Source organism: Notamacropus eugenii, chromosome 3 (genome assembly GCF_028372415.1).
Source record: "Notamacropus eugenii isolate mMacEug1 chromosome 3, mMacEug1.pri_v2, whole genome shotgun sequence".
Taxonomy (NCBI): domain Eukaryota; kingdom Metazoa; phylum Chordata; class Mammalia; order Diprotodontia; family Macropodidae; genus Notamacropus; species Notamacropus eugenii.
Genome location: NC_092874.1, coordinates 20679837 through 20692624, shown reverse-complemented (window position 1 = coordinate 20692624; position 12788 = coordinate 20679837). Strand labels below are relative to the sequence as shown.

Here is a 12788-nt window from a genome sequence, read left to right as displayed (position 1 = left end):
ATTTTTAGGTATATATAAAATCAACTTTTAACTTTTTTCTTAAATTTTGAGTTCCAAATTCTCTCCCTCCCCCCTCCTTCTTGAAAAAAGCAAGCAATTTGATATAGATTATACCTGGGCTGCTAGGTGTTGAAGGGAATAGCGATGTGGGCCTGGAGTAGGAAGTCTCATCTTCCTGAGTTCAAATCTGGCCAAAGACACGTACCTGTGTGATCCTGGGCAAGTCACCTTGTTTGCCTTGGTTTTCTCATCTGTAAAATGAGCTGGAGAAGGAAATGGCAAACCACTCCATTATCTTTGCCAAGAAAACCTCAAAAAAGGGATTAAGAAGAGTTGGACACAACTGAACAACAACATATGTGTACACTCATGCAAGATATATTTCCATGTTTACCATATTAAGAAAGAAAGCAAACCAAAAGAAAAATTAAGAAAATAAAATGTCTGCTTAGATCTGCATTCAGACTCCATTGGTTCTTTCTCTGGATAGCCTTTTTCATCATAAGTCCTTCAGAACTGTCTTGGATCTTTGTGTTGCTAAGAATACCTAAGTCATTGACCCTGGTACTATACTACTGTTGTCTTGGGTCCGCTGGCTTCACTTTGCACCATTTCATGCAAGTCTTTCTAGGTTTTTCTGAAGTCATCCTACTGATCGTTTCTTATGGCACAAATACTCCTTTACAATCATTTATCACAGTTTATTCAGCCAGTCCCTAACTGATGGGCATGCCCTCAGTTTCCTATTCTTTGCCACCACACACACACACACACACACACAAATATTTTTGTACACAAAGGCCCTTTTCCTTTACGTTGTTCCCTCTGAGGTGCAGACCTAGAAGGGGTATTTCTGGACCAAAGGGTATACATAATTTTATAAGCTTTTGGGCGGAGTTTCAAATTACTCTCCAGAATGGGGGGATCAGTTCACAACTCCGCCAACAGATGAGCGTCTCCATTTTCGTCCCCTCCCGACATTTTAGACAGTATTTTAACCGTGCTCCTCAGCATCAGTTCCAGGATTTTGGTCACTTAGATGGAGATCTGTGTGAGCCCTCAGACATTTGGATGGGGCCCTCCCTCCGGCCTGTGTTCTCCCAGCCTAGCCCATTTCTCCAAAATCCGGAGCCCTGGAATCCCCGGCTGCAGGCTCTGCATACATCCATTCCCGGAGTAGACGAGTGAGCATGCCCCTAAAAGCCAGCGCTGGCTCTGGTTGCCAAGCAGCGCAGCCCAAGGATGCGCTACGTTCGGTAGGAGGCCGGTCTCATTTGAATGGGTTGTCCTCATTGGTCGACGCCGCAGAGGGCTCGGGAGAGGGACGGGAATAGGAGCCTATGAGCGGCCGCTCTCGGAGGCCGCCCCAAACAAGAAGAGCCAGCCTCTACGCTCGCTGAATTTAACCCTAAGGTCTCCGCTGTGCGTCTGCAGGGTTCTTTGCTGGGAACAGTGTGCCACGTCTGCTGAGACCGGGAGCCATGAACTTGGCTGGGAGCAGAGCTTCCCGCAGCCCTTAAACTGCATGCACTGAGTCCAAGCAGGCGGTCATTTCATGTAGTCAGGTCACATTCCCCCGCAGCGGCTCGCTTTGGGAGGACGCCCGTGTTGCTGGCCGGGCACCATGGCACGGGTCCTGCGGCTAGCCCTCCTGGCCGCGCTGCTGGCTCTGGGGAGGGGGGCACTGATCCCGGAGCCCGAGGTGAAGATCGAGGTCCTCCAGAAGCCTTTCATCTGCCAGCGGAAGACCAAAGGCGGCGATATGATGCTGGTGCATTACGAAGGCTACTTGGAGAAGGACGGATCGCTGTTTCACTCCACGTAAGTGATGGGGCAAGGAAGGCAGCCAGATATCTGGGGTGCGCCCGCCTGGACCAGAGGGAGGGTGGACCTGACCTTGTGGGTGGTGGAGAAACTCCCCAAGTACTTCGTGGGCTCTCACGGGGCATCATGTCATAAGTCGGGAATTCCTAGGGCAGGAATCTCCCTCTACCTAAGTAAGGTAAATAAAAGTTTTGTTAAGTCACCTAGGGCACGCTGCCAGCCTGAGGGACTTGCCTGGAGTGACACACAGCCGTAGAACCCCAGGTTCTGCTTTGGAGGCCCGCACGGCACACTAGAGACAGAGAAAAAGATGAGACGCAGGCCCTTTGCCTTCGAGGATCTTACACTCTACAATGGAGCTGATTAAGGCTTTGTCAGACACTTTACAGAGGTGATCTCATTCGAGCCTCACAACACCACTCTGAGGAAGGGGCTGTTATTGTCTCCATTCTGCAGATGGGGAAACTGAGGCCGGAGGGGTCCAAGCTCCCAGTTGACAACCAGCCTTCTTTTCACATTGCCTTGAAATGTACCTGTTGGATTTACGTAATTGTTTATCTTATTGTTCCTAATTCATCTACCCTTGATTTCCGAATCCAAGACCAAGTGTGAGGTCTGCTAACCCAGGCTACTTCTGCTAATTGGCTATTAATACTGTGCTACTTTGTCCCTTAGAGAAATAAAAATTATGGTCAAAAGGCATTATCTCACTATGAGACAGAACTGTAGGATATGATCCAAGCCCCTCATGTCAAAGAGGAGAAATGGGAAACTTGAAGTTAACTTTCCCAGTCATGTCCTGCCCTTGGGTAGCAGAGCCAGGGATAGAACCCAGGTCTCTTGACTCCCAGCCTAGTATTTATATCAGACCCCCTACTGCTTTCAGTTTTGGATACTTTTCTGATAAATCTGACTTGTGTTTAAAATTCCCCCATGCAGCGGAGGAAGCCCTCCCTCTTAATTCAGAGGAGCTGAGTTCGGATCTGGATCTTTCACTTAGTACCTCTGTGACTTTGGGCCAGTCCCCTAAACTTTGGGCCTCCAGTGTTCCCGTTCCCTAAAGAGAATGGGGCCCATCCTGATGACTTCCAAGACCCTTTCTTCCTTTCATATTACCCTATGACCCTCCCATGTCCTTCAGGAGCAAAATATGCAGGAATTTCCTTGACTTTTAAAAGATAAATGAGAATGCTCCACTCTTGTGTCCTATTCTAATTAATTCAGCAAAGGGGATACAGAACCGGTTATATTCTGAGCCTGGAGCTGGGGACATGTAGAAATGAGGGTCAGCTGATGACTCAGCAGGTATTTATTAACTATTGGAGCTTAGGGAATAAACATTAGCCAATCAACAAGCATTTCTTAAGTGCCTACTGTGTGCCAAGCATTCTTCTAAGCACCAGGGACACAAAGAAAGACTAGAACAATTGCTGACTTCAAAGAGCTTATGTTCTGATGGGGTAGAAAACATGAAATAATTGGGTATGTCCAAGACACATGCAGACAGAAGGTAACCTTTGAGGGGATGGTTCTAGAAAAGAAAAAAAAAAGACCCACGTGGAATTGTTTTCTGACTTTGCATATTTGGGTTTTTTTTTTTTGTCTCTAGTAGCAGCAGTTAGGAGGGAGAGAAAATAAACAATTGTTAACTGAAAATTTTTAAGTTTTAAAGAGTGCCCAGGAACTCAGAACCAAGGGAGAATTCTGAGGACAGTGGCTGGTATTTTTTTTCAGAGTTCTTACTTTCTCTTTCTCCATGACAGGCACCTCTGTTATAGCAGAAGACATAGGGCTAGGACACCTAGAATGTTTCTCCTTCCTCCCCTCTCTGCACCAGCTCTTTGGTTTCCAGATACCACAGTCTTACACCCATATACACACCCCTGCCTGTATATATATGGCAGCTGAGCATACTTGCAGGTATATAGTCAGTCCCTCATGTCTAACCATGTCTCTCTTTCTTTTACAGGCTCCCCCATCTCTGTCTTTCCTCTCAAAGCTGCTCCCAACTGCCTCTCTCTATTGCTCTCCCTGTAGATGACCTCATTCTATATCACTTGCCTCATGGGGAGTAAGCAGCCATCCTCCATAGGGTGAAGTTGTCTTGGGAGGGGTAGGGAAAGAGCAGCATTCACCCAAGGTAAAAGGAAGGAGCAGCATTCTTGGACTTCAAGGAGGGCATGAGAAGCTATCCAGTGAAGCCAGGAGGCACCCTGTAACAATAACTCTCCATCTTCTTCTCCTTAGCCACAAACATAACAATGGCCAGCCCATCTGGTTTACGCTTGGCATCCTGGAGGCTCTCAAAGGTTGGGATCGAGGTCTGAAGGGCATGTGTGTGGGGGAGAAGAGGAAGCTCACCATCCCCCCTGCCCTTGGGTATGGAAAAGAAGGGAAAGGTAATCTTACCTCTTGGTTGCTCTCCTTCCTTCTTCTCTCAGTCGCACTCAAGTCTTTCAGCTTTGGGTTGAAGAGGAAGACTGAGGTCTTCTCATCATCACCATCATCATCATCATCCCCACTCCCATCATCATCATCTTCTTGTTATTCATATGAATGTCATTGTTGTCATTATCATTAATATAATGATGGTTATATTTGATAACATAAATGTCGTTTAATAACAGTAATATTGTTATCAATCCCAACATTATTATTGTTGCCATTGTTAATAGCAGTAATAATAATAATAGCTGGACCTGCCATTCCATTGGTATAGTGAACTCCCAGAGGAGATAACTCTCCCCAGCACTGCATGCTGGCATATTAGACTTGTCCATACCAACAGAGAAGTTAAGCGACTTGCCCTGGGTCATACGTACATCCAAAATGGGACCTGAACCAAAATGGGAACTTCTGGGTCTGAGATCACCTTGCTAAGCACTGTGTTGCCACTTCAGATCATAAAAATAGCTACTTTTATATCATATCTTGGAGTTTACAAGACATTTTACATAGAGTGTTAGAAGTGGACAGATCCTCAGGCTATCTTCTCCAACTCCCTCATGAAGACCATTCATAGCATGCCCTTAGCATAGTGCTGGAGGAATAGTAGGTGCTTAACAAATATTGATTGATTAATTGATGAGGGGATCATTGAACTAGAACCAGAAGGCAACTTAGTGGTCATTTGATCTTACTCCCTTCATTAGACAGAGGAGGAATCTGGGCCCAACCCAACAGGCTGTGGTTGGCTTCCTTCCCCATCACTCAGAGTCCTTTGCCTGCTTCAGGCTTCTGTGGCATATAGAGACTGCAGGAGACTAGATTGGAATTACTCTCCAGGTGACCCATTCCTCACAGTGACTGGGTAAGGAATGTAATCTAAACATTATCTTCCTTGTACAGATCCAGGAGTTGAATCTCAAGGTAAATGACTTGTTAAATCAAGCCACTGTTCTCTCCCCTCCTCCATGCCTCTAGAATGAAGTCTGGGTCAGGACAATTCCAGAGCTTTGTGAATTAGTTCTGCTGGGTGAGACTTCATTGTTTGCTTTAAAATGAATTCTCAGGACTCTAGACTTAGCACTTGAAGTCTCTGTGCCAGTGTTCAAACATGAGTATGGGAACTGACTCCAAATGCAATTCTGCCTCTGACATATCCTGCTTGTGGGACCCTGGACAATCTGCATTAGGAGAAGGAATCTTCACACCAATAATGTCTAGGGCTAGACAAAAAAAGAAATATTATTATAATTTTTCTTTTGTCTTCCTCTTCTCCATATCATTCACATGTCCCACCCCTAATTTCTCTGTCCTTAAGTTCATTTCTTTTTTTGTTTGTTTTAAAATTTTAAAATATTTTTATTTGAAGATTTGAGTTACAAATTCTATCCCTCCTTCTTCCCTCCCTGAGATATAGATTCATTTCTCATTAATCTTTCTGTGGGTTGGTTTATTCACTCTTATTTTTTTCTTTCTGTTTTCTCACACTCAGATACACCCCCTTCAGATTTTTCACTTTACAACAAAATGTTTCCCTTGCTATGCTCACTTTCCCTTCTCTTGACTAGACATTGCTAAGACTTTCCCATTCCAATATATTGTTTTTTCCCCAGGTGTGTGTACCTTAATCCCTTGTGAGGATTCCACATTTGTATTCCCGAAAAAGGAGTTGCCAAGCTAAGCCTTTTCTGACTATATTAAAACATTCTTGTTTCTATAGTTAGATTCAAATCTGGAAAAGAAAATCAGTTACCTAGAAAATATACACATTGGAGTTCAGACTGGTTTTTGGGATGATAGGTGTGTTTTTAGTGCTTCTCTAACTCACAGCCTAAGCCATCCTTCCTCTCTCTTCTGCCTTTAACAGGGTGTCCACTATTTAACAAATCCCTGCCTAACTCTGCTTCCTTTCTCTGAAACTGACCACAGTGAAACTAAAACGCCTAACACTGGACTAACACCAGCTCTTTTAGCCCTGAGGTCCACACCTTCTTTGGGAATCGGCATGGTTGTGGAGAAGCTTCTCCCGACCCTGACTGGGAACAGCTTTGAGTGGACAGCGTAAGTCTTGTTCTCCTTTTGACTAATGACCCTCTACCTCTCTTTTGTGGTCATCTGTCAGAAAAAAAAATGCTTGGGAATGTTTGCCCCAAACTTTTGGATTAAACATATTTAGAAATATTTGGAAGAAGGGTTTCATTTTTCCTAGGAAGCTTTGGGAGGTTCCCAAAATGCTTGGAAAAGTTTACCCTCAAATTTCAAACTAAATATGGGGAAATATTTTGTGGAGGGGATTCATTTTTCCCAGGAAGTTTTGGGGAGGGGACTCCAGGCAGCTGGTTGAGACCTTCAGTTTTTTGCAGCTCACATCTTCCCTTTTCTAATGAAATTAATAAAATTAAAGGCACCAGACACACCAGTAGTCAAACATGACTACAAAAAAGAAAAAAACATCCCAAAGCCAAGTGGAGGATTTTTAAAGCCGCCATTTTGGATTTGCTATAGCCATCAGATTATAAACTCCTTGAAGACAGGGACTGTGTTTCTTTTCTTATCTGTATCCCCAACATGTAACACGAAGCCTGGAGCACAGTAGGTACTAAATAAATGGCATGAATTCGTTTGCTGACCCTAAAACCAGGAATCATTCTTCAGTGGGGGTGTTCAGTTGAGTCAACAGAAAGAGGAAGGAATAGGAAGGCCAGAACAAAGAGTGCAGAGAAGATGTGGGGAAGAGGCAAGGGAAATCAGAAGAGAAAATGGAAAAACAATAACAGCTGTTGGGGCCGTAGGTTCCTCCTACTCTTTTAATTAACACAAATTGAGACAATTATGTCTATCTTTGCTCTTATTCAATTGTTTCAGTCATGTCTGACTCTATCTTAGCAAAGATACTGGAGTGGTTGGCCATTTCCTTCTCCAGATTGTTTGACAGATGAGGAAACTGAGGCAAACAGGGTGAAATGACTTGGCCAGGGTCACACAGCTAGTAAGTATCTGAGGCCAGATTTGAGCTCCAGGCACTCTGTGCACTGTGTCAATTTTATAGACTCCTAGGAGGACAGAGGTGGGAGGGGCCTCAGTTGTCACTTAATACAATCCCCTCAGTTTACAGATGAGGAAACTGAGGCCCAGTTCTTAGCCAGAGGAGTTGGTCTTTGCCTCCTCCTCAGTTGTGCTGACTGTATCTTTAGGTTGTTGATAACTTAGCACTTTAAAAAAAAATTGGACCAGGAAATTCAATTAATGTAGGGGATTCCTAGGTGAGGAATCTATCTGTCAGTTTAGAATTGTACCCACTCTGCAGTCCAGAGCCCAGACCACTGAAAAGATGGACTTTCACAGGGTCCTTCAAAATTCATGTGTATCTCAAGTAGAAATTAGACTTGGATCTTTCATCCTTTTGCTTCTCAATTGACTATTCTACAGCGCTTTTACAACAAGCAAAGTGCTTTCCCTAGGTCACCTATTTTGATCTGCTCAGGCATCCAGAGGGATTGGTGCTATAGTAATCCCAAAACAGAAACTGAGGTGGAGAGGGGCCAAATGACTTGCCTGGAAGCACCAACTAAAACAAGTTGGGGTGGGATTTGAACCTAGAACTTGCTGACTCTGAGTTCAGGGTTTTCTTTGCTATGCTGTACTGCTTAGGCGACCATAGCATTAAAGGGCCTTGGGGAAGTGGTTCTAGTTGAGTTGAACTAACTTCCATCAGTTTATTAAATAATAGGAGAGAAATCTCTCCTGAGAATATAACCTAGTTGCACAAATGAAATTACCCTTTTCGTTCATTTTGTTCATCTTAGCTCTGAGCTGTGGAAAAGCACTTGAGTCCTCTCAATGATGGTGTGTGTGTGTGTGTGTGTGTGTGTGTGTGTGTGTGTTTCTGGATTAGAAAGCTGAGATCTCAAGGGAGCAGAGCACCCTGCTCCCTCCTGCTGATGAAGGAAAGTGAGCACACAGCCTTTTCTCAAGACATGATCTCAGACCCTAACCTCAGTATGTTTCCTCCCCACCCCCAAGTTTAGCTAAGGTCCTGTTTTGTCCAGATTCATAAATCTTCTATTTTCAAAGCTAAGCCATTTCATCAAAAGCTTCTTTTTTCTTCCCCCTTGCCTTGGCAGGCAAAATTCCACCTGAGAGTACACTAATATTCAACATTGATCTCCTGGAAATTCGAAATGGACCAAGATCCCATGAATCATTCCAAGAGATGGATCTTAATGATGACTGGAAACTATCTAAACAAGAGGTGAGGTGATCATCGCTTGGCCAACCACCGATCAGGCATCAGTGCTAAGTCTAGCATCCATAGCATGGGCTCCTTGTGAGAGGGAGGCCCACAGGCTGCCGAAGGAGAGGGAAACCAGCCCAGATCAGAAGTGGAGCAGGTCAAAGCTTCAGTACTGATCAGTAGTAGGATCAGATGGAAAATGGCCACTGTACTTCCAGCCTAGGCAGAGTGCATTGAGAGTTAGGGTTAGCCCTAACCCTAATCTCCCATTCTCCCACCCCCAACATCAACAACAAAGAAAAGCAATTTCTTCTGTCCAAAACATTTTATATTTAGTTAGTTCCAAAGATCTGTAACTCTCTTGAAGTGGGTGCACCCTCCTCTGATGCAGATTGCATCAACCAGATCATATATACATCCGAATATACCTTGTTATTACCAGGTAGCTAAGAAAATTCCCTTTAGTAAATAGGAAATGTTATAAAAACCTGCAGTGTTTTGATTATTTGTTATTTAAATCTCCATTTCTAAAATAGGCATGTAGGTAGAGTAGGGGGATAGGATGAAATCAAATATACTTGAGTTCAAATCCTGCCTTTAATACTTAATAGCTGTGAGACCCAGGGCAAGTCAACCTCTATCTGCCTTAGTTTCCTCAACCATAAAATGGGAATAATGATAGCACCTCTTTCCTGGGGTGGTTGTGAAGATTAAATGAGATAACATCAATGGCTCTTTGCAAACCTTAGTGCATTATATAAATGCCAGATATTATTATTAATAGTAAATAGCCTGAAATACACATTGGATGATATAGATTAATAATTCCCAAGTCATAGGGCCAGCCTTTTCAAGTAGCACAATTTTCTCCTTTGCAGGTTAAAGTCTATTTGAAGAAGGAGTTTGAAAAGCATGGGGCCATGGTCAATGACAGTCACCATGATGACTTGGTGGAAGACATCTTTGACAAAGAAGATGAAGACAAAGATGGATTTATATCTGCGAGGGAATTTACGTACAAACATGATGAGCTGTAAAGAAACATCCCACTGTCTAGCACCCACATGGAGGGCTGAGAATTTTTAAGCCTTATTTTCTAGCAATGTTGATTCCGTCCGTTGAGTTGGAAAGAAGTAATTGTCTCCTGCTGTGGGTCTTTGAATATTAAAAGAAACCATTTGAGTGAGACTGCTAAGTACCCCTTTCTCCCTTACAAGTTGTGGACCTATGGGAAGGGGACCGCTTTGTTGTAGGGTCATAGATTTAAAGCCAGAAGGAACTTTGGAGGTCATCTGGTCCAACTCTCCTATTTTGTTGATGAGAACACTGGCACTGTTAGAGGGGGACAGGTCTTGTCCAAGGTCACGCAGGGCCTCTGAATCCAATTCCCAGTTTTTCCAATACACTCCAATCCCTTGTCTTTGAGCACACCAGTCTATGTCTAATTCTCACCCCTGCAGCCTGACATTTAACCAGCTTGCTCATAATTTTAAAAGATGGCAATTGTAAACATGCCTCAGCATCAGATTTAATTAAATCACAAACCATACACTTGGCTCTTTACCACCCACCATTTTCTAGGAGTTAGATGCATTCTATTGGGAAAAGCCAAGGCTATCTATTTTCATGGCACAATGAAACCGCCTGACTTTTTGAGTTTTGAATCGTCTGTGTATGAGGAATCATGGAAAATGTGTCCTCGGATTTGTTTGTTCCAATTGTTGCTTTATTTAAGAAGAATGTGAGTAGCTAAAATGATTAACGGTACAGAATAAAACAATTTTGTGTGCACTGTAATATTCAACAGACATTTACTAAATACTTACTAACACGGGATAAGGGACAAAAGGAAACAATTTGCACTCAGGGAGTTTATGAAATGGAGACAAAGTGACTGGGGGGAGAGAAGGCACAAGGGGCTGGTGGGGTGGGGGGCGATCAGGAGAGCCTTCCTGTAAGCAGTGGCAGCAGAGCAGAGCTCTGAAGAAAGCTAGAGATGCTGCCCAAGACTTGAGTGGCAAACTACCAAGTGTTTCCTGGCACTTACCACATCTGTGACTGGGGCAAAATGGTGGAAGGGAGGAGGGTGGGAGGCAGCGTTTCCCCCACAATGATATGTTTATTTGAGCAGAGTGGATGCATTGTGTTTATCAGACAGGAAGTGAATCTAAATCTAATGTCACAAGTGGAAAGTCTTAGTAGAGGAACCAACAAGCCCGTAGAGGTTTGAACCCATGGCCAAAGACAAAGGGAAGATGAATTTGAGACCATCTTTGGGCAAAAACTGCCATTAAAGGAAGAGGAATGCTATTAGTATTCATTTATGGAGAATATTTATGACAAGAAGCTGCTATGAATTCAGCTACACATTTGTGTGAATTTATATTTTATTAATTACAGCAGCACCTACATATATTTTGAAAAAATAGTGGTACAAGTATATAGGAGACACTATTTACAAAAGCTCAGAAGTCACCTAGAGCAAACCCATAAGGGAACAAAAGTCCATCTCTACAACAAACCTAACAAGAGGTTTCCACTGAAATACCTCCAGGAATGGGGAGCTCACCACCTATGAAGGCAAACCATGACATTCCTGGATGGCTCTACTCATTGGGAAGTTTTTCCTTCTATCAAGCCTAAATGTGTCTCTGAAGATTCTACCCATTGCCCTTCCTCTACCCATTTCTTCCCTCACCTCCACCCCTCTTTGCTTCTCTGGGGCTAATCTGAAGCCTTCTTCATCCTCTGGAAAATCCCTCTCCTAGGCAACTAGGTAGTGCGATGTCTAGAGCTCAGGACTCCAGGATTAGGAGACATTTGAATTCACAGACTGCCTCAGATGCTAGCTGTGTTCCTGGGCAAATCGATTAACCTTGGTCTGCCTCAGTTTTCTCAGCTGTAAAATGGGAATAAGAATAATACCTCCTAGGGAGACAGGAGGATAAAATGAGATAGTAATAATAAGAAGTATAATGATTTAACAGGTACTTAGTATTATTTTATTAATAAATAGTAGTATTTGATAATAAAATTATGTAATAACTTAAAAGGTGTTTTGTAAAGCACATTGTATATATTTCATCTGATATGTAAAGTACTTTGCAAGAGGTGAAGTTATGTATGCAATAAGCACTTGAGAAATACCTGCTTGGGTGAGTGGGTGAGTGAGGCCCAAGATGAGAGGTGTCTCTCTGGAGCTGGAAGCAGCTCAGCTTGGGGAGAGGAATCCTAAGGACAGCCTAAATCCGACCCTCAATCCTCCTGGGGGTGTTTGTAGAAATCCCCTCCCAGCCACATGCTCTTCTATTTCGTCCTGCTCGCCTCGAGCTTTTTTTGAGTTAGAAGATTAAATGTAAAGTTTTCCATTCCTACCAACTTGGAGATGACGAGAGATCTGCAGCAGATCTGGGGAGCCAGCAGGGGATCAGTCCTCCCTGAGGGAAGTGTGATTTTTCTTTTGCCTCCTCTTTTCTATAGCCCAGAGCGAGGCTTTATTAATCAAACCGTTTAATTACGTCCCACCCCTACCTAAGAGAAGTTGTGAACCACCACAGAGACGACTCCGTGGGTGAGTGAGACTAGAGCAGCTGGGTTGGGGGGGAGTGTCCTATTTATTCTTGCCAATTGTGAAGAGGAGGGTTTTGATGGAAAGACCCAGGCAGTTGCTTAACTTCCAGAGCATGGGAGACCTCACATTCAACAGACATACAAGTTGCTGTCCACAGCCGAACAAAAATGCTTCTGAAAGTTAGGTGATCATTTGGATTAGCTGGTGCTGCCTACTACCGCTAGGGCTCTTGTTCAGTAACGGTCGAATGGTAAGGCACACTTGGGGGACAGAAAAGTGCTCCACAGTCAGGAGGAACATCATCTTTCTGCCCCTGGTGGCTGAGTCCACTAATCCTACTCTAAGATAGAGAAGCTGAGGCCAGAAAGGGTTAGCGACCCCAGCTAAGGAACAGTCAAGAATGGGGAAGTCACAAACCTTTATGTATTCCCTGCTTGTTTCCTGGGTAAGCCAAACCTCTGAGTCCAGAGTTTCTGCAATGACCAGATGGAGACCTCCAGGATGGGTGACTCTAGCATCCTATGGGAAATGGTGCCTGGTCCACCTTCCTAAAAGAAGGACTCAAACTACACCTTTCCTAAAAGTCTCATGTCAGGGGAATTCTGAGCCTTGGGAGAACAGTCATCTTGGCTTATAGCTGCTTGGTGGTTTAAAAAAATATTATTATGCATTTTTTTTGTTATGATATGTTCATGATGTGCTGAGTAAGCTGCC

At 43.7% G+C, this 12788-nt stretch overlaps 1 protein-coding gene across 1 annotated transcript; it reads left to right on the top strand.

Annotated features, from left to right (window-relative positions):
- The first annotated feature begins 330 nt into the window (after nucleotides 1-330).
- Nucleotides 331-10300, top strand: FKBP14 (FKBP prolyl isomerase 14). Its single transcript, XM_072651048.1, has 4 exons — nucleotides 331-1821; nucleotides 4072-4223; nucleotides 8394-8521; nucleotides 9382-10300. Exons 1-4 carry the CDS (start codon nucleotides 1625-1627, stop codon nucleotides 9538-9540), a joined length of 636 nt encoding a protein of 211 aa, XP_072507149.1. The 5' UTR covers nucleotides 331-1624; the 3' UTR covers nucleotides 9541-10300.
- Nucleotides 10301-12788: the final 2488 nt, after the last annotated feature.